Genomic DNA, 26,490 nt, shown 5'->3' with positions numbered 1-26,490 from the left:
AAATATATGCAACCACTCCCATATCATGCACAAAGCAGTTTGCGAACTGATCAGCACTGCACCATACCTTATAACCATTGTCTTGTTTCGGATTATGTGATGCAGTAATCATCACACCAGCAGCAACATGAAGCTGTTTGACTGCATATGGCTGGAAGAAAAAAGCATTCAGGTCACTGTCCACAAATAGTTCACTGACTTTACTAACTGTTTTCCCACCCTCCATTCTTCCTGCCTTTATCAAAAGAAATTAGATATTTGTAAAAAAGCAGTATTACAGAACTAATTATCAAAGTTGAACTCCAGATAAAAGTCATTGCCCCAAAACATCAGGGCTGGGATTCTCCCAATAAAAATTCTAAGTGCTGAATTTGCGTAAAAACAGAGTAACTCCCGCTGGTTTTTTTAAGCGGAATTTTCAAAATGAATCTCCCACACTGTGTGCTGCAGAGTGCCTCAGGGAGATTCACACTGAAAATCTAGGGCCGGGGCCTATTCCTACTGGAGTAGCCAGCAGCATAGCGCTGAGCGGGCCACTGTGCATACACCGACCTGTCAGAGCGGAGATCGGCACATGCGCATTGCCAGTCCCCTGATCACTGGCCAGCATAGCAACCCTCCACCACTGCCCCTCCGATCCCCCCCACCCCACGATTGCTGGCCTCCCAGACATCTCCGGGCCAGTTACCCACACACCCCTTGACCACCCTGATCTCCCCGACCTGGAGCAGTGCAACGGACTGGGAGAATCGCCCCCACAAGTCTGTGTCCTTCTCCACAAATGCTGCCTGACCTGCTGAGTATTTCCAGAATTGTCCATTTTAAGTTTCAGATTTCCAGTATCCATAGTATTTTAAACTTGAGCTTTGAAAGTATTCTGGTTGTGGCTATGTGCCTATGCTGGCATCTGCTGTAGTGATTTGGATTAGTGTAGAGAATGCCTGGCAGTAGTGTGAGTTTGGATAGGAAGAGCTCCTGTTTTCAGTACCAGTCTGAACTCTCCAAAGATTCTGCAAGTCCCAGGTGAAAAAATTCCATTTGATTTATCAAGATTGCCCATTCAAAGTCAAGTCAGTACATGATTATTCTATCATGGACTATTAATGTCTCCTACCATCTATTAATCCCTTGCTTTAAGAACAGCAAGTTCCTTAATTTCCTCCAAGAAAGAAAAAAATATTGAACAGTACTATTAAGAAAGTGGTGATAATATGGAATTCACTTCCATAGGAGTAGTTGTGAATGGCATAAAAGGAATTAAAGGGAAAGCTGGATAAGTACGGAGAAAGGTAAAACAGGAAGAAAGGAATGAAGATTAGCATAGAATCAATGGTATGGAGACAGGCCCTTTGGCCCAAACCTGTCTATGCCGGCCAAAATGCCCATCTAAGCTAACCCCATTTGCCGACATTTGGCCCATATCCCTCTAAACCTTTCCTATCCATGTATCTGTCCAAATGCCCTTGAAATGTTGTCAATGTCCCTGCCTCACCCACTTCCTCCGGCAGCTCATTCCACACACGTACCACCCTCTGTAAAAAAGTTGCTCCTTGTTGATTGGGTGAGATGAAGAGGGGTGAAAGGTGTGTGTGAAGCATAAACACTGACATAAACTAATTGGTTGAATGGTCTGTTAGTGTGCAGTACATTCTGTGTACAGAAACCATTAAAAAGTGTTTTTAGAAAGATGGCAGAGCTGTATGTAGCCCAGAATAAAAGCTCAAACACACCAAAGCATTCCAAGATCAGTTTAATTAATCAGATGCAGAATAAAGATCCCCATACACTACTCCAGCATGACTTGGCTGCAGAACATAGTCAGTGCAACAATTTTCCACTTTCAAAATCAGCCACCTCGAATGAGATTGCTAGCTGAATGTCAGTCACTAACAATTTAGGGGGCAGTTTCAAGCTGTGGCTTCACCTCACCTAGGAACTGGATCAAACTGTTCAAAGTGATATCAGGTGAGTTGCAGGAGACGATCTTCTTTATAACATGGGTTAGATATGATCCAATATCCCAACAATAAAAAGTCAAATTCCTACAAATTTCAAGCTTGAAGCCTTTTCCCCAGAACCTTATATTAGATTTATGAAGAGCCCTTTCTGCTCATGCATGCATGAGGATATCATATTCAGACACACTTGCTGTAATCACAGCCAATCCTTACCACAAATGGTGTTGGCACATATGTAGAAAACAGATACACAGGTATATCCTTTCCAAGGAAGACAGCAGCAGTCAACTGAGCAAGCCTGCATCAAACAGTAAGAAAATAGTTTCTATCTTATTAATCATCAGGTTACACTATATTAATATTAGAAAACCTAAAGCTCAACAAGATTCAGCTAGTCATGATACTTTCCACGCCAGAAAGGTTCAGGTTGGATTGAGTTAAGTTGTCTTAAAGGCAGATACTTCGCCAGTATTGATGAAATTCATTCACGGTAACTGGGCTTTGCTGCCTAGGCCAGCATTTATTGCCCATTCCTAATTGCCCTCGAGAAGGTGGTGGTGGGTCACCCTCTTGAACCGCTGTAGTCCATATGGTGTAGGTACATCCATAGTGCTGTAGGGATGGGCTTCCAGGATTTTGACCTGGTGACAGTAAAGGAAAGGCGGTATATTTCCAAATCAGGGTGGCGAGTGACTTACAAGAGGATCTTTCAGGTGATATTCCCACGTATCTGCTGCCCCTGTCCTTCTAGGTAGAAGTGGTCATGGGTTTGGAAGGTGCTGTCTGAGGACCCTTGGTGAGTTCCTGCAGATGGTATACACTGCTGCCACTGTTCAGTGGTGGAGGGAGTGTCAATCAACTGGGCTGCTTTGTCCTGGATGGGTCGAGCTTCTTGAGTGTTGTTGGAACTTCACTCATCCAAGAAAGGGGAGAGGATTCCATCACACTCCTGGCTTGTAGATGGTGGACAGGATTTTAGGAGTCAGGAGGCGAGTTACTCACTGCAGGATTCCTAGCCACTGATCCTCATCCAGTTCAGTTTCTTAGAATCATAGAATCCCTACAGTGCAGAAGGAGGTCATTCGGCCCATCAAGTTTGCACAAACCACAATCCCTCCCTGGCCCTATTCCCTTAACCCCACATATTTACCCTGCTATTCCCCCTAACACTAGGGTCAATTTAGCATGGCTCGTCAACCTAACCGGACATCTTTGGACTTTGGGAGGAAACCAGAGCACCCAGAGGAAACCCATGCAGACACGGGGAGAATGTGCAAACTCCACACTGGTCAATGGGAACCCCCAGGGTGTTGATAGTGAGAATTCAGTAGTGGTAATGTCACGGAGGGATACTTACATTCTCTCTTGTAAGGGATGGTCATTGTGTGGCACTTGTGTGGCACGAATGTTACTTGCCACTTGTCAGCCAAGCCTGGATATTGTCCAGGTTTTGCTGCATTTGGACACAGATTGCTTCAATATGAATGATACTGATCACTACATCTGATCTTATGATGGAAGGGAGGTCATTGACAAAGCAGCTGGAAATGGCTGGGTCTGGGACACTACCCTGAGGAACTCCTGCAGTGATGTCTTGGAGCCAACATGACCAACCTCGAACAACCATAAATTCCTTTGTGTTAGGTATAACTCCAACCAGCTGAGATTTCCCCGTTTGATTCCCACGGGTTCCAATTTTGCCAGGGTTCCTTGATATCACACTCGGTCAAATAGATGTCAAGGGCAGTCACTTATTGACCATGTTTGAACCAAGGCTGCAATGAGGTCAGAAGCTGTGTGGCCCTGGCGAATGTCAGGGAGCAGGCTATTGCTAAGCAAGTGCCATTTGCCAGCACTGCTAATGATTCCTTCCATCACTTTACTGATGATTGAGAGTACACTGATGGGGCAGTAATTGGCTGGGATGATTTGTCCTGCTTTTTGTGACCAGGACATACCTAGGCAATTTTCCACATTGTTGGGTAGATGCCAGTGTTGTAGCTGTACTGGAACAGCTTGGCAAGGAGTGCGGCAAGCTCTGGAGCACATCTTCTTTACTATTGTCAAGGCCCATGCCTGTGCAATATCCAGTGCCTTCAGCCTTTTCCTGATATCACACAAAGTAAATCGAATTGACTGAAGACACTATCTATGGAGAAGGCCAGATGGATCATTCACTCAGCACTTCTGGCTGAAGATTATAGCACATGTTTTAGCCTTATCTTTTGCACTGATGTTCTGGGGGCCCCAGTCATTGAATATGGGGATATTTGTGGAGCCTCTTCCTCCAGTAAATTGTTTAATTGTCCACCACCATTCATAACTGGATTGGCATGACCACTGATCTTGGATATTATCCGCTAGATCGCTTGGTCTTATCCCTTGCTGCTTGGCATGCAAGCAGTGCTAATTTGAAGATTCACCAGGTTGACACCTCATTTTAGGTATGCCCTGGTGCTACCCCAGGTATGCCCTGCACTCTTCATTGAACCAGGGTTGATCTCTTGGCTGGCAGTAATGGTAGAGTGGGGCATGTACCAGGCCATGAGGTTACAGATTGTGTTTGAATAAAATTCTGCTGCAGCTGATGGCCCAGAGCACCTCATCGTTGCCCAGTCTTAAGTTGCTAGATCTGTTCAGAATCTATCCCATTTAGCACTGTGATAGTGCCACACAACACGACGGAGAGCATACTCAATGTGAAGACGGGACATCATTTCCACAAGGACTATGTGGTGGTCACTCCGACCGATGTTGACATGGGCAGATGCATCTGCAGAAGACAGATTGGTGAGGATGAGGACAAATATGTTTTTCCTTCTTGCTGGTTCCCTCACCACCTGCTATTGATCCAGTCCAGCAGCCATGTCCTTTGGTGCTCTATTAGCTTGGTCAGAAGAGGTCCTACTGAGTCACTCTTGGTGATGGACATTGAAGTCCCCCACCCAGAGTACATTTTCTGCATTTGCCACCCCAAGTGCTTCCTCCATGGTATTCAACGTGGCGAAATACTGATTCGGAGTCGATGTTGAGGACAAGGAAACTTCCTCCTAACTGTATACCACTTTGCTGGCCACCTCAGAGTCTGTTCTGCCAGTGGGACAGGACATATGCAGGGAAGGTGATGGCAGTATTAAAGTATTATGGGATGGTAGCATTAAGGTATTAAGGAAATTACGTCAATGGCAAGTAGCCATCATCTCATTAAATGGGCAGAACAGGATCCAGGGGCCAAAAGACCTATTTCTTTCCTCGGTAGACAGACGGGTTACAACCATTGGAAGTTCATGTAATGAATATGAATGGAATTGAATTTGCCCTAATAGTGGCTGTCTCTCCCACAGTAAATAAGACATGGCCTATTGGAAAGCAATTAAGCAGGTTATAGTAATTTTTGTATTTTGATTACTTTTGCATCGGATTGAAAGGAAAGCAAGATATTGCAAGTTTCCCCGGCTTTGAACAGCACTCACCTCTTGCTACTACAGCTGCTAGTCTCTTGACCTCGAGTATCATATCCAATCACAACACCCCTCTGCTTTAGGTCTGTGAAGCACTTCTCAAGATACTTGAATAAACCCTGCAAAAGTAAAAAAACATACTTTGAAACAAACTTCTTTCAAGTAGCAGGACGTAAAATTTAATTCAATAAAATCTAATAATTTATGAATTACCCAATTGTCCTGAAACCCAACTGATTCACTTCTTTCAGGAAGGGAACGGAACTTCCTACCCACTATTTGGCCTGTTCATACAAGGCAATACAAATACTTGTGTTTATATGGCACTTTTCACAAGCATTGGACTGCTCAAAAGCACTTTACAACAAGTATTTTGAAATATAGTCACTGTTGTAACACAGGAAAAGTGGCAGCCAATTTGCAAACAGCAAACTCCCACAATGTGATAGAACCAATGTGCTTTGTTGATTGAGAGATAAATATAGTCCAGGACACCAAGGATAAAGTGCCTGCTCTTTAAAATAAGTGCCATGGATCTTCTGTGTCAAACATAGATGGACAATGGAACTTTATTTTAACATTCCATCCATCTGAGGAAGGATGTCCTTGCTATAGAGGGAGTACAGCAGAGGTTTACCAGGCTAATTCCTGGGATGGCAGGTCTGTCATATGAGGAGAGACTAAGTCAGTTAGGATTATATTCACTGGAGTTTAGAAATGTTAGAGGGGATCTCATAGAAACCTATAAAATTCTAACAGGGTTAGACAGGGTAGATTCAGAAAGAATGTTCCCAGTGGCGGGGAAGTCCAGAACTAGGGGTCATATTCAAGGATAAGGGGTAAACCTTTTAGAACTGAGGTGAAGAGAAATTTCTTCCCCCAGAGGGTGGTGAATGTGTGGAATTCACTACCACAGAATGTAGTGGCCAAAACATTGTCTGATTTCAAGAAGAAATTAGATATAGCTCTTGGGGCTAAAGGGATCAAGGGATATGGGGGGGGGGGGGGGGGGATATTGAATTTGATGATCAGCCATGATCAAAACTAAGGGCCGAATAGCCTATGCCTGATTCTAGTTTCTATGTAAAACACAGCAATTTCAACAGTGCAGCACTCCCCCAGTACTGCATTGGAATGTCGCTTTGATTTTTACGCTTAAGGCCTGAAGTGGATCATGAACCCAGAACCTTCTGACTCAAGAGTGCTTCCAATAGAGACATAGTTGACACACAATGTAAATGTAAGGGACTGAGGAAAATTTGTGGGGAAGACATTTACCAGTGTTCTTTGTTCCTTGTGGGTTTCAGTGTCCTGTTTGCCGGGCGGGTGCTGTGAACAGGATGCTGTTGGTTGAGTGATGTGGGCTGGGCCAATGGGATTGCTCTGGGGGCGGGAGGAAAAAAAGGCGCCAGGAAGTGAGGCAGCTCAAGAGCTGAAGAGGGAGTGTGCAGAGAGAGAGTTTTTTTCCAGGCAGTGAGAATTCGGTTTGGAGTGAGAGGCAGCCAGGCGTTCCCCTGCCTGTTCTTTTCATTACTGCCGAGGAGGACAGCCTTCAGCGCACTCGACCTACGTTGCTGCACGGATAGCTCACGGCACCTCTGCCTCCTGCGGCATCATCTTCCACACGCGTGTCTCTTCTGGACTGTGTGTGGGTGTCGTGAGTAACTGGTGGGGACTATACAATCCAACTGGAACAGTACCTACAAATGTGTTACTGAGGATGAGTTTCCCCATGTGTGCACCAACGGATGGGCCCCAACGGTTATAGATCAGAGCTCACTGTTTTATGTCTGTTAATGATATTTGTTATTAAATTTATTTTTGATATTCCGATTACAGTACTGACATTTATGGGTAAACAGGGAATTAGCCAAATCAACATCAACCGCTAGGAATTCGGGATCCTGTTGATTGAATATTTAAATAGTAGCCCCATATAGTGGTCAGCAGGGGGTTATATAAATACTATTTAATTGAGAGGGGACATATCCGAAGAAATAAATTATATATTTTTAATGAGCCAATGACTTATTTTCAAACTTAATTAGAAATCCAATCATTCTACCCCAACTATTTGTCCATGCTGTAAGTTTCGCACTCTTGTTTCGCATATCCACTACACTTGAACCTCTGCTCTTTTAGGTTAATGAAAAGCCTTTTGGGAGCGAGCGCACATGAATGTGGTTTTGTGAAAGGGTTATGTGGAAAAGGCTTCCCATTGTCGATTTGATTTATTATTGTCACATGTATTAACATAGTGAAAAGTATTGTTTCTTGCACGCTATACAGACAAAACATACCGTTCATAGAGAAGGAAACGGGAGAGTGCAGAATGTGGTGTTACAGTCATAGCTAGGGTGTAGAGAAAGATCAGCTTAATGCAAGGTAGGTCCATTCAAAAGTCTGACAGCAGCAGGGAAGAAGCTGTTCTTGAGTCGGTTGGCACATGACTTCAGACTTTTGTATCTTTTTCCCGAAGGAAGAAGGTGGAAGAGAGAATATCCGGGGTGCGTGGGGCCCTTAATTACACTGGCTGCTTTGCCGAGGCATCGGGGAGTGTAGACAGAGTCAATGGATGGGAGACTGGTTTGCGTGATGGATTGGACTACATTCACAACCTTTTGTAGTTCCTTGCGGTCTTGGGCAGAGCAGGAGCCATCCCAAGCTGTGATACAACCAGAAAGAATGTTTTATATGGTGCATCTGTAAAAGTTGGTCAAGCAGGATCATTCCATCTGACTGCATGTTGATTGCTGTTAACTGGATTATTGACCTTTAGATGATCCTTGAGTGAACTGCAGATAATCAATTCCATTATCATACATGGATGAAGGTCAACCTAATGAATCTGTATTTATTAGTGCTAGTTTTGTCCTTTTTGTACATAGACACTAAATCAACAGGAGGTCTTTTGGCACAGAGAGTAGCATGCTGCCTCTTAGCCAGATGTTCCAGTTTCGAGTTCAACCCCAATACTTGATGGCCTTGAAAGATGCATTCATAATGCAGCTAAACAAGTTGAGATTAACACATACCAGTGGTAGCAGTAAAAGCAGATTCCTGATCAGCTATATGATGGAAAGAACTTTGGAACCTCTACCATCACCATCCATAATTTCAAACTACAACATAATTTAATTTAAAGTCCATGTTGTCACAGCAACCATGACTCCCTGAGTGAACAATGCAACATCTACTTTTTTCCAATCAAGCTGTACCTCTCAAGTTCAAAAGCAAATTGAGGATGCTGGAAATGTTGGAAACATACAGTTGAGGAAGCATCTATGGATAGAAACAGAGTTAACGTTTCAGGTTAAAGTGGAAAGCAGGCTTCAGAGGTAAATCAAAAGTTTGAAGCCATCTTAATCGAGTCAGGGAATTGAGGGTTAAAGCATAGAAAATAGCAGCAGGAGGGAGGCCGCCATTTGCCCTTCAAACCTGCGTCATCATTCATTACGATCATGGCTGATCATCAAAGCAATTACGAACAATTTATTTCTTTTTTATTCATTCGTGGGACATGCGTGTCACTGGCTGGCTAGCATTTATTGCCCATCCCTAGTTACCCTTGAGAAGGTGGTGGTGAGCTGCCTTCTTGAATCGCTGCAGTCCATGTTCTGTGGGTTGACTCACAATGCTTTCAGGGAGGGAATTCCAGGATTTTGTCCCAGCGACTGCGAAGGAATGGTGTTATATTTCCAAGTCAGGAAGGCGAGTGGCTTGGAGGGGAACTTGCAGGTGGTGGTGTTCGCATTCATCTGCTGCCCTTGTCCTTCTAATCGTGGGTTTGGAAGTTGCTATCTAAGGATCTTTGGTGAAATGCTGCAGTGCATCTTGTAGATAGTACACACTGCTGCTTTTGAACATCAGTGGTGGAGGGATTGAATGTTTGTAGACGTGGTGCCAATCAAGCGGGCTGCTTTGTCCTGGATGGGGGTCAAGCTTCTTGGAGCGTTGTTGGAGCTGCACCCATCCAGGCAAGTGGCGAGTATTCCATCACACTCCTGACTTGTGCCTTGTAGATGGTGGATAGGCTTTAGGGAGTCAGGAGGCGAGTTACTTGCCGCAGTATTCCTAGCCACTGACTGCTCTTGTAGCCACTGTGTTTATGTGGTGAGTCCAGTTGAGTTTCTGGTCAATGGTGACCCCCCACGGATGTTGACAATGGAGGATTCAGTGATGGTTACACCATTGAATGTCAAGGGGCGGTGGTTAGAGTGTCTCTTATTGGTGATGGTCATTGCCTGGCATTTGTGTGGCACGAATGTTACCTGCCACTTGTCAGCGCAAGCCTAGATATTGTCCAGATCTTGTTGCATTTGAACATGGACTGCTTCAGTATCTGAGGAGTCACGAATGGTGCTGAACATTGTGCAATCATCGGCGAACATGCCCACTTCTGACCTTATGATGAAGGGAAGGTCATTGATGAAGCAGCTGGAGATTGTTGGGCCTCGGACACTACCCTGAGGGAGTCCTGCAGAGATGTCCTGGAGCGGAGATGACTGACCCTCCACAACCGTCTTCCTATGTACCAGGTACGACTCCAACCAGCACAGAGTTTGACCCTTGATACATTGATTCCAGTTTCGCTAGGGCTCCTTGATGCCACACTCGGTTGAATGCAGCCTGATGTCAAGGACTGTCACTCTCACCTCACCTTGTACAACAGTCAAGACAAAGAAATCCTGAATGGGAAGTGGCTAAACCCGAATGCTGGATTCTTTGTTACAAGTGAAGCAGAAGCTTTGTTCAAAAGAGTCAATTGAACTACATTTCAGAATGCAACCCACTGATGGAAAACAATGTTGCAAAGGAGGGTTTTAAAGCGTGTTTTCTGGGAGTGGAGTTTGGAGACTTTCACGTGACAATCATTTGGAGGAGGAGGAGGAGAGGAGGGGGGGGGGGTGGAAGAAAAGGTATTATAATCAAATTTTTAATGTTTAATTATGTTTTTCCTTGTTGTTAAAACTAATTAGTAGTCCTGTGACTCAGTTCCTCTACGTTTTCTAAAAAAAAGTCTAAGTTACATTCTTTTGAGCCAGCGTTCCATTCTGAAATCTTCCCGTCCAGTTGTAGTATCAACTGGGATCACAAAAGCTTTTGAGTGGGTTATGGGGAAAAGGCAGAAAGTGGCATTGAGTCATTATGCTCATTCAGAAAGCTGATACAGACATAATATGTTGAATGGCCACCTCCTGCACCATTATAATTCTGTGAAATCATGTTCAACTAATTTTTTAGACTTCTTTGAGAAAGTAACAAGCAATGTGGTTAAAAAGGAAGCTGTGAATGAGGTGTACTTGGATTTCCAAAAGGCATTTGATAATGTGCCATTATCTTTCATGATTTCTAGAACATAGAACATAGAACAGTACAGCACAGAACAGGCCCTTCGGCCCACGATGTTGTGCCGACCTTCATCTGAAACCAAGATCAAGCTATCCCACTCCCTACCATCCTGGTGTGCTCCATGTGCCTATCCAATAACCGCTTAAATGTTCCTAAAGTGTCTGACTCCACTATCACTGCAGGCAGTCCATTCCACACCCCAACCACTCTCTGCGTGAAGAACCTACCTCTGATATCCTTCCTATATCTCCCACCATGAACCCTATAGTTATGCCCCCTTGTAATAGCTCCATCCACCCGAGGAAATAGTCTTTGAACGTTCACTCGATCTATCCCCTTCATCATTTTATAAACCTCTATTAAGTCTCCCCTCAATCTCCTCCGCTCCAGAGAGAACAGCCCCAGCTCCCTCAACCTTTCCTCATAAGACCGACACTCCAAACCAGGCAGCATCCTGGTAAATCTCCTCTGCACTCTCTCCAGCGCTTCCACATCCTTCTTATAGTGAGGTGACCAGAACTGCACGCAATATTCCAAATGCGGTCTCACCAAGGTCCTGTACAGTTGCAGCATAACCCCACGGCTCTTAAACTCCAACCCCCTGTTAATAAAAGCTAACACACTATATGCCTTCTTCACAGCTCTATCCACTTGAGTGGCAACCTTTAGAGATCTGTGGATATGGACCCCAAGATCTCTCTGTTCCTCCACAGTCTTCAGAACCCTACCTTTGACCCTGTAATCCACATTTAAATTAGTCCGACCAAAATGAATCACCTCACATTTATCAGGGTTAAACTCCATTTGCCATTTTTCAGCCCAGCTTTGCATCCTATCTATGTCTCTTTGCAGCCTACAACAGCCCTCCACCTCATCCACTACTCCACCAATCTTGGTGTCATCAGCAAATTTACTGATCCACCCTTCAGCCCCCTCCGATAAGTCATTAATAAAAATCACAAAGAGCAGAGGACCAAGCACCGATCCCTGCGGCACTCCGCTAGCAACCTGCCTCCAGTCCGAAAATTTTCCATCCACCACCACCCTCTGTCTTCGATCAGATAGCCAGTTACCTATCCAATCGGCCAACTTTCCCTCTATCCCACACCTCCTTACTTTCATCATAAGCCGACCATGGGGGACCTTATCAAACGCCTTACTAAAATCCATGTATATGACATCAACCGCCCTACCTTCATCAACACACCTAGTTACCTCCTCAAAAAATTCTATCAAATTTGTGAGGCACGATTTGCCCTTCACAAATCCGTGCTGACTATCCCGGATTAATCCGCATCTTTCTAAATGGTCGTAAATCCCATCCCTAAGGACCTTTTCCATCAATTTACCAACCACCGAAGTCAGACTAACCGGTCTATAATTACCAGGGTCATTTCTATTCCCTTTCTTAAACAGAGGAACAACATTTGCCACTCTCCAGTCCTCTGGCACCATCCCCGTGGACAGCGAGGACCCAAAGATCAAAGCCAAAGGCTCTGCAATCTCATCCCTCGCCTCCCAAAGAATCCTAGGATACATTTCATCAGGCCCAGGGGACTTATCGACCTTCAGTTTATTCAAAACTGCCAATACATCCTCCCTCCGAACATCTATTTCCTCCAGCCTATTAGCCTGTAACACCTTCTCTTCCTGAAAAACATGGCCCCTCTCCTTGGTGAACACTGAAGAAAAGTATTCATTCATCACCTCGCCTATCTCTACTGATTCCATACACAAGTTCCCACCACTGTCCTTGACCGGCCCTAACCTCACCCTGGTCATTCTTTTATTCCTCACATAAGAGTAAAAAGCCTTGGGGTTTTCCTTGATCCGACCCGCCAAGGACTTCTCATGTCCCCTCCTAGCTCTCCTCAGCCCCTTTTTTCGGTATTTCTGAACATGTTCAACTTGATCAGATTCTATTCATACCACTTGTTTAAAATTGAATAGAGTGCCTTTTGTTCAAATGCACTTCCCATGTTACAGAGATTATAGTCAGGAGAATTTCTGTCTCTCCCCCATGCTCAGTATCATAACTGGAGGCAAGTGCCTGTGCAAACTGGAGTGTAAAAGGAAACATTACAATGCTAAATTCAGTTAACTATTCATTCATAATTCATCATTAATTTACTGAGAACATATCTCTGTGTGTATTCTTAACAGGAAGAGGAAACAGATTGTGTTCTGTAACAAAGTGAACCACAATCCCAAAGCATGTAAATTTAATCAGCAACATGCAAAAACCAACTGTGACCATTCCAGTGTAGCTGGATATACTGCAACACCAGAAGGTCGAACACTCCCATCTTCCCTGCCAAATAGTCCAGCTTGCTTCAGCATTTCAAAAAAAACTTTCACGAGAAGACAGGAAAGAGAAAATGTCACAAGGGGGGGAAAGTTGGAAGTCTGCCTGCTACGGAAGTGACATTACTGTAAAAAAAAAGCCAGACAATAAACATCAGTGGAAAAGTCATGCTGTCCACCAACAGTTCAGAAGTTCATTCCCACCAATATTCAGTTTCACACAATCAACCTAGTATGCTGACTGCGTAGGATTCTAATGGCTACTGTAACAAGCTTATATTTTGCTAGGCTACATAACAGAAGCCGCTAGGTCTACACATCTACATAAACAAAAGACAGAAAAAGGATCAGATTCCATTGCCAATGATTACATCACCAAAAGCGATGAGCCAACAGTGGTTTTTAAAATTATGAAAATGATTGATATGGTAGATGAAGTAGAAGGTGTTTAAACTTGTAAGGAGTCCAAACTAGGGTCCATGAATACAGGATAGTCAGTAATAAGAAATCCAGAGAAACATCTTTAGCCAGGGAATGGTGATAGTATGGAACTTGCCAGCAAAATCCGAGGACAGCTTCTGAAGCTGGTCCTCCAATCAGAGGATTGGCAGCTCTGAAACCTCAGCATTGACAACCAGGAGAGGTGGGCACAACTGAGTCACTCTGAAACCTTCAGGGTGCCATCAGAGTAAATTAATAAATCAGAGGGCAGAGGGTAAGGGATAGTCCCTCCAGCGGAGTAGTGTGGGGGAAATGCAGGTGTTGCCTACCCTGCCTATTAGCATTTTCTTTGGGCCATGGAGCGTCTGCTAGTCGCAGGGAGGCCATCTTACTCTTTAACAGTCCCTAATTGGAGTAGTTAATTATGCAAATTGGCCTCCATGGGTTGGGACAGCCAATCCACACTCTACCCACGTCTGGGTATCTAAGCCAATGGGACAGCATCAGGAAACCATTCCAAACCAGCTCTCCACCATTCCATTTCACTGGACCCTTATCCTGTTCCAAACACCCAGAGACCTTGTGCCTCTACCTACAGAGCTCAGAATTCCAGATGCCTTTCTAACTGCTTTCTCAACCTGCCAGGCCACCATCAACAATTTGTGCACCCAGGCCCCTCTGCTCCTGCATGTCCACTAGAATTGTATCGTTTATATTAGAAACATAGAAAAACTACAGCACAATGCAGGCCCTTCAGCCCACAAAGTTGTGCCGAACATGTCCCTACCTTAGCGATTACTAGGCTTACCTATAACCCTCTATCTTACTAAGTTCCATGTACTTATCTAAAAGTCTCTTAAAAGACCCTATCGAATCCGCCTCCACCACCGTTGCTGGCAGCCCATTCCACGCACCCACCACCCTCTGAGTGAAAAACTTACCCCGACATCTCCTCTGTACCTACTCCCCAGCACCTTAAACCTGTGTCCTCTTGTGGCAACCATTTCAGCCCTGGGAAAAAGCCTCTGACTGTCCACTCGATCAATACCTCTCAACATCTTATACACCTCTATCAGGTCACCCCTCATCCTTCGTCTCTCCAAGGAGAAAAGGCCGAGCTCCCTCAGCCTATCCTCAGGCAACATCCTTGTAAATCTCCTCTGCACCCTTTCTATGGCTTCCACATCCTTCCTGTAATGAGGCGACCAGAACTGAGCACAGTAATCCAAATGTGGTCTGACCAGGGTCCTATACAGCTGCAACATTATCTCACGACTCCTAAACTCAATTCCTCGATTGATGAAGGCCAGTACACCATACGCCTTCTTAACCACAGCCTCAACCTGCACAGCTGCTTTGAGCGTCCTTTGAACGTGGACCCCAAGATCCTTCTGATCTTCCACTCTGCCAAGAGTCCTACCATTAATATTATATTCTGCCATCCTATCTGACCTGCCAAAATGAACCACCTCACACTCATCTGGGTTGAACTCCATCTGCCACTTCTCCGCCCAGTCTTGCATCCTATCAATGTCTCGCTGCAACTTCTGACATCCCTCCACACTATCCACAACACCTCCAACCTTTGTGTCATCAGCAAACTTACCAACCCATCCCTCCACTTCCTCATCCAGGTCATTTATAAAAATCACAGAATCACAGGATGCTGCGTGGTTTGGAGGGTAGGTCTTATGAGGAAAGGTTGAGGGAGCTAGGGCTGTTCTCTCTGGAGCGGAGGAGGCTGAGGGGAGACTTAATAGAGGTTTATAAAATGATGAAGGGGATAGATAGAGTGAACATTCAAAGACTATTTCCTCGGGTGGATGGAGCTATTACAAGGGGGCATAACTATAGGGTTCGTGGTGGGAGATACAGGAAGGATATCAGAGGTAGGTTATTTACGCAGAGAGTGGTTGGGGTGTGGAATGGACTGCCTGCAGTGATAGTGGAGTCAGACACTTTAGGAACATTTAAGCGGTTATTGGATAGGCACATGGAACACACCAGGATGATAGGGAGTGGGATAGCTTGATCTTGGCTTCAGATAAAGCTCGGCACAACATCGTGGGCCGAAGGGCCTGTTCTGTGCTGTACTGTTCTATGTTCTAAGGATCCCAGAACAGATCCCTGGGCACTCCACTGGTGACCGACACCTCCGTGCAGAATATGACCCACCAGAAGCGACAAAGATTTTCTGACGGAAATCTTTGTCGCTTCTTTGGACACGGGTGAGGTCCCTGAGGATTGGAGGATAGCGAATGTGGTCCCGTTGTTTAAGAAGGGTAGCAGGGATAACCCAGGAAATTATAGGTCGGTGAGCTTGACGTCCGTGGTAGGGAAGTTGTTGGAGAGGATTCTTAGAGACAGGATGTATGTGCATTTAGAACGGAACAATCTCATTAGTGACAGACAGCATGGTTTTGTAAGAGGGAGGTCGTGCCTTACAAATTTGGTGGAGTTTTTTGAGGAAGTGACAAAAACGGTTGATGAAGGAAGGGCCGTGGATGTCGTCTATATGGATTTCAGTAAGGCATTTGACAAAGTCCCACATGGCAGGTTGGTTAAGAAGGTTAAGGCTCATGGGATACAAGGAGAACTGGCTTGGCCATAGGAGACAGAGGGTAGTGGTCGAAGGGTCTTTTTCCGGCTGGAGGTCTGTGACTAGTGGTGTTCCGCTGGGCTCTGTACTGGGACCTCTGCTATTTGTGAGAAATATATAAATGATTTGGAAGAAGGTGTAACTGGTGTAATCAGCAAGTTTGCGGATGACACGAAGATGGCTGGAATTGCGGATAGTGAAGAGCATTGTCGGGCAATACAGCAGGATATAGATAGGCTGGAAAATTGGGCGGAGAGGTGGCAGATGGAATTTAATCCGGATAGATGCGAAGTGATGCATTTTGGAAGAAATAATGTAGGGAGGAGTTATACAATAAATGGCAGAGTCATCAGGAGTATAGAAACACAGAGGGACCGAGGTGTGCAAGTCCACAAATCCTTGAAGGTGGCAACACAGGTGGAGAAGGTGGTGAAGAAGGCATATGGTATGCTTGCCTTTATAGGACGGGGTATAGAGTATAAAAGCTGGAGTCTGATGATGCAGCTGTATAGAACGCTGGTTAGGCCACATTTGGAGTACTGCGTCCAGTTCTGGTCGCCGCACTACCAGAAGGACGTGGAGGCATTGGAGAGAGTGCAGAGAAGGTTTACCAGGATGTTGCCTGGTATGGAGGGTCTTAGCTATGAGGAGAGATTGGGTAGACTGGGGTTGTTCTCCTTGGAAAGACGGAGAATGAGGGGAGATCTAATAGAGGTATACAAGATTATGAAGGGTATAGATAGGGTGAACAGTGGGAAGCTTTTTCCCAGGTCGGATGTGACGATCACGAGGGGTCACGGGCTCAAGCTGAGAGGGGCGAAGTATAACTCAGACATCAGAGGGACGTTTTTTACACAGAGGGTGGTGGGGGCCTGGAATGCGCTGCCAAGTAGGGTGGTGGAGGCAGGCACGCTGACATCGTTTAAGACTTACCTGGATAGTCACATGAGCAGGCCGGGAATGGAGGGATACAAACGATTGGTCTAGTTGGACCAAGGAGCGGCACAGGCTTGGAGGGCCGAAGGGCCTGTTTCCTGTGCTGTACTGTTCTTTGTTCTTTATAAACACTCATAAAGACCTTCCATACCAGGCAACATCCTGGTAAACCTTCTCTGCACTCTCTCTAAAGCCTCCATATCCTTCTGGTAGTGCGGCGACCAGAACTGGACGCAGTACTCCAAATGTGGCCTAACCAGCGTTCTATACAGCTGCAACATCAGACTCCAGCTTTTATACTCTATACCCCGTCCTATAAAGGCAAGCAAAACAAATAGCCTTCTTCACTACCTTCTCCACCTGAGCTGCCACCTTCAAGGATTTGTGGACTTGCACACCTAGGTCCCTCTGTGTTACTATACTCCTGATGACTCTGCCATTTATTGTATAACTCCCCCCTACATTAGTTCTTCCAAAATGCATCACTTGGAATTTAATCCAGATAAATGTGATCTGCCATTTCTCTGCCCAATTTTCCAGCCTATCTATATCCTGCTGTATTGTCCGACAATGTTCATCGCTATCCGCAAGTCCAGCCATCTTCGTGTCATCCGCAAACTTGCTGATAACACCAGTTACACCTTCTTCCAAATCATTTATATATATCACAAATAGCAGAGGTCCCAGTACAGAGCCCTGCGGAACACCACTGGTCACAGACCTCCAGCCGGAAAAAGACCCTTCGACTGCTACCCTCTGTCTCCTGTGGCCAAGCCAGTTTTCTACCCATCTAGCCACCTCTCCTTGTATCCCATGAGCCTTAACCTGCTTAACCAACCTGCCATGAGGGACTTTGTCAAATGCCTTACTGAAATCCATATAGACGACATCCACGGCCCTTCCTTCATCAACCGTTTTTGTCACTTCCTCAAAAAACTCCACCAAATTTGTAAGGCACGACCTCCCTCTTACAAAACCATGCTGTCTGTCACTAATGAGATTGTTCTGTTCTAAATGCGCATACATCCTGTCTCTAAGAATCCTCTCCAACAACTTCCCTACCACGGACGTCAAGCTCACTGGCCTATAATCACCCAGGTTATCCCTGCTATCCTCCTTAAATAATGGTACCACTTTCGCTATCCTCCAATCCTCAGGGACCTCACCTGTGTCCAATGAAGAGACAAAGATTTCCGTCAGAGGCCCAGCAATTACATCTCTTGTCTCCCAGAGCAGTCTAGGATAGATGCCATCAGGCCCTGGGGATTTGTCAGTTTTAATGTTCCCTAAAAAACCTAACACTTCCTCCCTTGTAATGGAGATTTTCTCTAATGGGTCAACACCTCCCTCTGAGACACTCCCAGTCAACAAGTCCCTCTCCTTTGTGAATACCGATGCAAAGTATTCATTTAGGATCTCCCCTATTCCCTTGGGTTCTAAGCATAATTCCCCTCCTTTGTCCCCGAGAGGTCCGACTTTTTCCCTGACAACTCTTTTGTTCCTAACATATGAATAAAATGCCTTAGGATTCTCCTTAATCCTGTCTGCCAAGAACATTTCGTGACCTCTTTTTGCCCTAACTCCCCGTTTGAGTTCTTTCCTACTCTCTCTGTATTCCTCCAGAGCTGCATCTGTTTTCAGTTGCTTGGACCTAACGGACGCCTTTCTTTTCTTTTTGATCAGATCCTCAATTTCCCTGGTTATCCACGGCTCTCGAATCCTACCTTTCCTATTCTTCCTTTTTACAGGCACATGCCTATCCTGCAGCCTTATCAACTGTTCCTTAAAAGACTCCCACATGCCAGACGTGGACTTCCCCCGAACAGCCTCTCCCAATCAACGGCCACCAACTCCTGCCTAATCCGGCTATAGTTAGCCTTCCTCCAATTTAGCACCCTACCCTTAGGACAACACTCGTCCTTGTCCATTACTATCCTAAAGTTAACAGAGTTGTGGTCACTATTTGCCACATGTTCCCCGACCGAAACTTTGACGACCTGACCGGGCTCATTTCCCAGAACTAGATCCCAGAACTGAAGAGCGTAAATTATTTATCCACATAAGACACCTGCAGTATAGCCCCCTCTCTAGTCGGGCTATCTACATACTGTTCCAAAGAACCTTCCAGTACGCATTTTACAAATTCCTCCCCGTCCAGACCCCCAGCCCCAAGCACTTTCCAGTCTGTGCCAGGGAAATTGAAGTCTCCCACTACAACAACCCTATTTTTTCTGCACATATCCAGAATCTCCTGACATATCCATTCCTCCACTTCCCGTGGGCTGTTGGGTGGCCTGTAGTATACCCCCAGCATAGTGATTGCACCTTTCCTGTTTCTGAGCTCCACCCACAGCGACTCATTACATGACCCCTCTGAATCGTCCACCCTCTACATTGCTGTAATATGCTCCCCAACTAATACCGCTACTCCCCCACCTTTTTTAGCCCCTCCTCTGTCTCGCCTAAAACACTTATACCCCGGAATATTCAGCTGCCAGTCCTATCCTTCTTTTAACCATGTCTCCGTAACCGCAACCACATCCAAATTCCGTGTAAGCATTAAGGCCCTCAGTGCGTCTGTCTTACCAGTTACGCTCCTCGCATTGAAGCAGATGCACTCCAGACCTCCAGGCCTACTCAGGTCATCCTGCTCCAGAATGCTCTTCTTCTTAGCTAGCCTTGCCCTGGCCCCCAGCTCGACCCCAGCCTCAGTACTTACTGACCTACTGTTTTGATCCCCACCCCCCTGCCACACTAGTTTAAACCCTGCCGAAACACTCTAGCAAAACTCCCAGCCAGGATATTTGTGCCCTTCCAGTTAAGGTGTAACCCATCCTTTCCGTACAGGTGCTATCCTCTCTTGAAGACTTCCCAATGATCTATGAATTTGAAACCCTCCCTCTTGCACCAGTCCTTTAGCCACGTGTTGAATTGTAGAATCTCCCTCTTCCTGGCCTCACTAGCACTAGGCACAATTGTTCTGAATTCATTGAAAGATGCCTGACTAAAATATATTTAATGCTGGGCGAACTGATCTGTGCAGGGTAGCCATTATCCTGCAGGTGTCTTATGTGGATAAATAATTTACGCTCTTCAGTTGGGCTCACAATGAGGCACATTTGCATGTACTGGAAGTACATATTTTAATGCACAGAGCCCTGCTGTTTCCAGATTATAGAGAAGATTTACACATATCGTGCCGGTTTCAGCTAAATAAAATAAATGACAGTCATTCATTGGTCAAGGCCTTGGCAATCAGGGCTAAGCTGCCTGGTTTAAATTTTCAAATAATGCTTGGCGGTTAACTGTCAGTCATAGGAATAGGAACATAGGAACAGGAGCATGCCATTCAGCCCATTGAGCCTGTTCCAGTATTTAACGAGATCATGGTTGATCCCGTTTGAGTTCGGGACCGGATGGGATGTACCCCAGGTTACTGTGGGAGGCGAGGGAGGAGATTGCGGAGCCTTTGGCGATGATCTTTGCATCGTCGATGGAGACGGGAGAGGTTCCGGAGGATTGGAGGATTGCGGATGTGGTCCCTATATTCAAGAAAGGGAACAGGGACAGCCCGGGAAATTACCGACCGGTGAGTCTAACGTCAGTGGTTGGTAAGTTGATGGAGAGGATCCTGAGAGACAGGATTTATGATCATCTAGAGAAGTTTAGTATGATCAAAAGTAGTCAGCACGGCTTTGTCAGGGGCAGGTCGTGCCTTACGAGCCTGGTTGAGTTCTTTGAAAATGTGACCAAGCACATTGACGAAGGAAGAGCGGTGGATGTGGTCTATATGGACTTCAGCAAAGCGTTCGATAAGGTCCCCCATGCAAGACTTCTTGAGAAAGTGAGAGGGCATGGGATCCAAGGGGCTGTTGCCTTGTGGATCCAGAACTGGCTTGCCTGCAGAAGGCAGAGAGTGGCTGTGGAGGGGTCTTTCTCTGCATGGAGGTCAGTGACCAGTGGAGTGCCCCAGGGATCTGTTCTGGGACCCTTGCTGTTTGTCATTTTCATAAATGACCTGGATGAGGAAGTGGAGGGATGGGTTGGTAAGTTTGCTGACGACACCAAGGTAGGTGGTGTTGTGGATAGTTTGGAGGGATGTCAGAAGTTGCAGCGAGACATAGATAGAATGCAAGACTGGGCGGAGAAGTGGCAGATGGACTTCAACCCGGATAAGTGTGTAGTGATCCATTTTGGCAGATCCAATGGGATGGAGCAGCAGTATAAAATGAAGGGTACCATTCTTAGCAGTGTAGAGGATCAGAAGGACCTTGGGGTCCGGGTCCATAGGACTCTTAAATCGGCCTCGCAGGTGGAGGATGCGGTCAAGAAGGCGTATGGCGTACTAGCCTTCATTAATCGAGGGATTGAGTTTAGGAGTCGGGAGATAATGCTGCAGCTTTATAGGACCCTGGTTAGACCCCACTTGGAGTACTGCGCGCAGTTCTGGTCACCTCATTACAGGAAAGATGTTGAAGCCATTGAAAGGGTGCAGAGGAGATTTACAAGGATGTTGCCTGGATTGGGGGGCATGCCTTATGAGGATAGGTTGAGGGAGCTTGGTCTCTTCTCCCTGGAGAGACGAAGGATGAGAGGTGACCTGATAGAGGTTTACAAGATGTTGAGGGGTCTGGATAGGGTGGACTCTCAGAGGCTATTTCCAAGGGCTGAAATGGTTGCTACGAGAGGACACAGGTTTAAGGTGCTGGGGGGTAGGTACAGGGGGGATGTCAGGGGTAAGTTTTTCACTCAGAGGGTGGTGGGTGAGTGGAATCGGCTGACGTCGGTGGTGGTGGAGGCAAACTCGTTGGGGTCTTTTAAGAGACTTCTGGATGAGTACATGGGATTTAATGGGATTGAGGGCTATAGATAGGCCTAGAGGTGGGGATGTGATCGGCGCAACTTGTGGGCCGAAGGGCCTGTTTGTGCTGTGGCTTTCTATGTTCTATGTTCTAACTCCATATACTTTTTTAATCTGAGTCCACTTGCCAACCAATCAGCACTCTTTCTCTTTTCATACAGTATAAAGTTATTTCCCCTGAAATTGATACACTTATGATCATCCTGATGAGTGCATGATGAAAAGCTTTGACAAAATGTCTTCTTTCAACAACAGTTAAATGGTGAAAGCACACAATTGGCCATTTTGGAGAGCGAATTAAACATTTACACTTATGGTGAAACCCGAGAGTGGTAGGGCTAGATAAATTGCACAGTCCACTCATCCTGGTCATAACAATCCCTGTACCTTTCTTTGAATTAGGGTGTAATATTATCAATTCTCCACTTCTCTGGCAGCACACCATCTCGGTATCCAAGGAGAATTGGTAGATTATGGTCAGGATCTCTGCACTGCTAGATGAATTGTTAGTTTTAAAATCAGACATAGATTTTATTTTTAAGCCAGCATATTAGAGAACTTGTTTATATGATGTTAGGTCACAAATCAGCCATTTTCTCCTGGAATTGGGGAACAGGCTTAAGAAGCAAAATGGCCTCCTCCTGTTCTTATGTTTCACTGCCTTCTTGGGAATGTGTTTTGAGAGACTTCTAACCCGTTATGGATAGAGGACCTTTCTCCCATTGTCCACTCCTGCACCAAAGCTTCTAATACTGCACTGGAGAACCCTGAAGTCCCCTCCCTCAATGTTATGACTCCTGGGTCCTTCTCAGGTCAAAACTGACTTCTAGCTCCTGCTCTAGTTAAAATGCCACTCCACCTTGCAGGCTGGCTTTAAGGAACACAGGTTAGCTTAAACCCATGCTTTTATGTCACAATTTTCCACCAAGTGCTGAGATCTGCAGCCATTCAGCAGAATGCTTAATGCTGGCTACAATCATTGAAGTGTGCAGATTTCATGCACCAGAAGCAAATGGGCACAAGTTAATTACACAGTGATCCCTATCCTCTTTTCAAGCACCATTGGATTTTCCCCCAAAGTCCTCATAATTAACATTCTGGCGATATATTCTCACTGCTTCATTCAGGGAAACCTCAAACATTCACGCACATGCACACACACACACACCCTTTGCAACTGTCAAGATGACTCCCCAGTGCCGGGCGGCACGGTAGCACAGTGGTTAGCACTGCTGCTTCACAGCTCCAGGGTCCCAGGTTCGATTCCCGGCTCGGGTCACTGTCTGTGTGGAGTTTGCACATTCTCCTCGTGTCTGCGTGGGTTTCCTCCGGGTGCTCCGGTTTCCTCCCACAGTCCAAAGATGTGCAGGTTAGGTTGATTGGCCAGGTTAAAAATTGCCCCTTAGAGTCCTGAGATGCGAACATTAGCAGGTAAAATATGTGGGGGTAGGGCCTGGGTGGGATTGTGGTCGGTGCAGACTCGATGGGCCGAATGGCCTCCTTCTGCACTGTAGGGTTTCTATGATTCTATGCTGTCCACTATACTGTTGACAATGTTTTTGATATTAATTTGAGCATTTCTGGATACAGCATAAATACATGTGATTTTCTTTTGTGAATTCATTGAACTTTGCTTCTCAGAGCGTCTGTCACAGCAGCACTGCTGTCTGCTAATAGATTGACATTGCCCATAATCCTTTACAGGCAAGTAAACATTGATTGGTTAGACGGCACACCAACTGCTGATCATGTTCCAGTCACACACACAAAGCATGAGCGAGTCTCTTTTTCAACAGGAAATTACACAAAAGGAAGTTCGCATTATCAGAGATTAACATGACCACATGCAGAATTTCAATGTTTGTAGTTAATATTTTCAAACAAAGTTGGAGTCAATGTACTTCCCCGATGCAGCCACATTAATTAAAGTGACTTTTCTCTCAATTTACTGCCTCTTTCATTAAACTCACTAAAGCCCTCATATTGTCAGTGCACTGCAAGCGACAAGGGCTCACAAGATGACACAACCTACAAGCAAGCTGTTCCAATATTTCCTCTGGTACTGTGCTACAAATCCCCATTAAATCTAGTCAGATTGACGTCGCTATGTTTGAAACCACCACAGATAACTCTGGACATTCATGAAAAAGTCTGAATGCAGTAAATCGTCTGGAGTTTGATTCCTTGAAATTGATCAGGAACCCAATGCAGTTATCTGTTACCAACTGCCCATCAACTAAAAACAAGCATCATGGGATCATCTGCCTTGTTTTGTAGTCACATAACCACAAGTTACTTAGAGGCTAAGATCCTAGCTACTACTTGATATCAATTTAAAGACTCTCACAGCAAAAGCAATATATTGTAAGCAAATGTGATTATACCAGGGAAGTGAAGGAGAACAAGCAAAGTAACCCTAATCAATAGGGCTCACTTCTTAAGGTGACAATCTCCAACAGTGAAATTCAGATGGTTTACATTTTAAAAATCTGCAATACAGATAAAGTTTTTTTTTAATTCCCCACTCCTCTTGTAGTTCTGTGGTGCAGTTCCATGGTGTTTTGCAGAATCTCACCCATTCTTTATGCACAAGCCTGGACAAACAGAAGACAGCAATCTGAATTTTAGACATAACACAACCAAATTTTATCTTGCCCGCATCTGCTAGCTGAAAGTGTGTAGTTCAGCAGCAGGAAGAGTGCAGGATATTTTCGTACCTTCATCTAAAATTTCTGAGGTCAATTGCATCATTCCTACTGCTAGTCCAGTTAATTCAACATAAATCAGAACTGAACCTGGGGTCGTCTGGTTTGAATGAGTCAGCAATGCACAACCCCTAATAGCATTTAAAAAAGGTGGAGTCACTCAGTATATAGGTAGAGGCAACAACAACAGCAATTAAAACGACAGCAAGTGACATTGAAACAGAGTCTTTAACATAGTTAAATCTTAGATGTCCCAGCGTGTTACCAAAACAAAAAATTGACACCTAGGCACATAAAATGCAGACTTACACTTATATTGTGCCTTTCACAATCCTTGGATGTCTCGGCTAATGAATTTGATTTGATTTATTGTCACATATATTAATATAGTGAAAAGTATTGTTTCTTGTGTGCTATACAGACAAAGCATACCGTTCATAGAGAAGGAAAGGAGAGACTGCAGAATGCAGTGTTACAGTCATAGCTAAGATGTAGAGAAAGATTAATTTAATAAGAGATAGGTCCATTCAAAAGTCTGATGGCAGCAGAGAAGCCGTTCTCGAGTTGGTTGGTATGTGTCCTCAGAATTTTATATCTTTTTCCTGACGGAAGAAGGTGGAAGAGAGAATGTCCGGGATGCATGGGGTCCTTGATTACGCTGGCTGCTTTTCCGAGGCAATGGGAAGTGTAGACAGAGTCAATAGATGGGAGGCTGGTTTGTGCGATGGACTGGGCTACATTCACGACTCTTTGTAGTTTTTTTGCAGTCTTTGGCAGAACAGGAGCCATACCAAGCTGTGATACACCCAGAAAGAATGCTTTCTATGGTGCATCTGTAAAAGTTGGAGAGAGTCATAATGGACATGCCAAATTTTCTTAGCCTTCTGAGAAAGTAGAGGCGTTCGTGAGCTTAGGACAAGTTGTTGGTGATCTAGCCACCTAGAAACTTGAAGCTCTCAACCATTTCCACTTCGTCCCCATTGATATAAACAGGGGCATGTCCTCCTGAAGGCAATGACTATCTCCTTTATTTTATTGACATTGAAGGAGAGATTATTATCGTCGCACCAGTTCACCAGATTCTTTATCTCATTCCTGTACTCCGTCTCGTCATTGTTTGAAATCCGACCCACCATGATGGTGTTATCAGCAAACTTGAAAATCGAGTTGGAGGGGAATTTGGCCACACAGTCATAGGTGTATCAGCAGTATAGTAGGGGCTGAGAACACAGCCTTGTGGGGCACCGGTGTTGAGGATGATCATGGAGGTGGTGTTGTGGCCTATCCCTACTGATTGCAGTCTGTGGGTTAGGAAGTCTAGGTCCAATTGCAGAGGGAGGTGCTCAGCCCCAGGCAACAGAGTTTGGAAATTAGTTTTGTAGGAATAATGGTGTTGGAGGCTGAGTTGTAGTCAATAAATAGGAGTGTGATATAGGTGCCTTTGTTGTCTAGATGTTCCAGGGTTGAGTGTAGGGCCAGAGAGATGGCGTCTGTTGTGGTGATAGGCAAACTGTCATGGACCCAGGCAATCTGGGAGGCCGGAATCGATTCGTGCCATGACTAACCTTACAAAGCACTTCATAATGATGGATGTCAGAGCCACCGGATGACAGTTATTAAGGCATGCTACTTGGCTTTTCCTTGGTACCAGGATGATGAGCATCTTCTTGAAGCAGGTAGAGACCTCAGATTGCTGTAAAGAGAGTTTAAAGATGTCTGTGAATACCTCCGCCAGCTGGTCAGCGCAGGATCCGAATGCCCGTCCAGGTTCCCCATCCTGGCCAGTCGCTTTCAATGGGTTGACTTTCAAGAAGACTGCTCTGACGTCTGCGATGGTGACCTCGGATATAGGTTCAGTCGAGGCCTCCGGGAG

At 45.3% G+C, this 26,490-nt stretch overlaps 2 protein-coding genes across 3 annotated transcripts in view; one reads left to right on the top strand and one right to left on the bottom strand.

Moving 5' to 3' along the window:
• The window catches only part of LOC144499965 (interleukin-1 receptor type 2-like), a 1,647,203-nt gene that overhangs the window by 1,321,051 nt on the left and 299,662 nt on the right, over window positions 1-26,490 (top strand). The window lies entirely within an intron of this gene.
• The window catches only part of pgm2l1 (phosphoglucomutase 2-like 1), a 76,605-nt gene that overhangs the window by 24,725 nt on the left and 25,390 nt on the right, over window positions 1-26,490 (bottom strand). For both annotated transcript variants that reach the window (XM_078222624.1, XM_078222623.1), the window contains exons 3-5: window positions 5,432-5,538; window positions 2,172-2,256; window positions 68-151 (exon numbers count right to left, since the gene is read on the bottom strand). In XM_078222624.1, the coding sequence (XP_078078750.1) occupies window positions 68-151; window positions 2,172-2,256; window positions 5,432-5,538 (276 nt within the window). The remainder of the gene's footprint in view (window positions 1-67; window positions 152-2,171; window positions 2,257-5,431; window positions 5,539-26,490) is intronic.

Source organism: Mustelus asterias, chromosome 10 (genome assembly GCF_964213995.1).
Source record: "Mustelus asterias chromosome 10, sMusAst1.hap1.1, whole genome shotgun sequence".
Classification (NCBI taxonomy): domain Eukaryota; kingdom Metazoa; phylum Chordata; class Chondrichthyes; order Carcharhiniformes; family Triakidae; genus Mustelus; species Mustelus asterias.
This window is presented reverse-complemented; position numbering and strand designations above follow the sequence as displayed.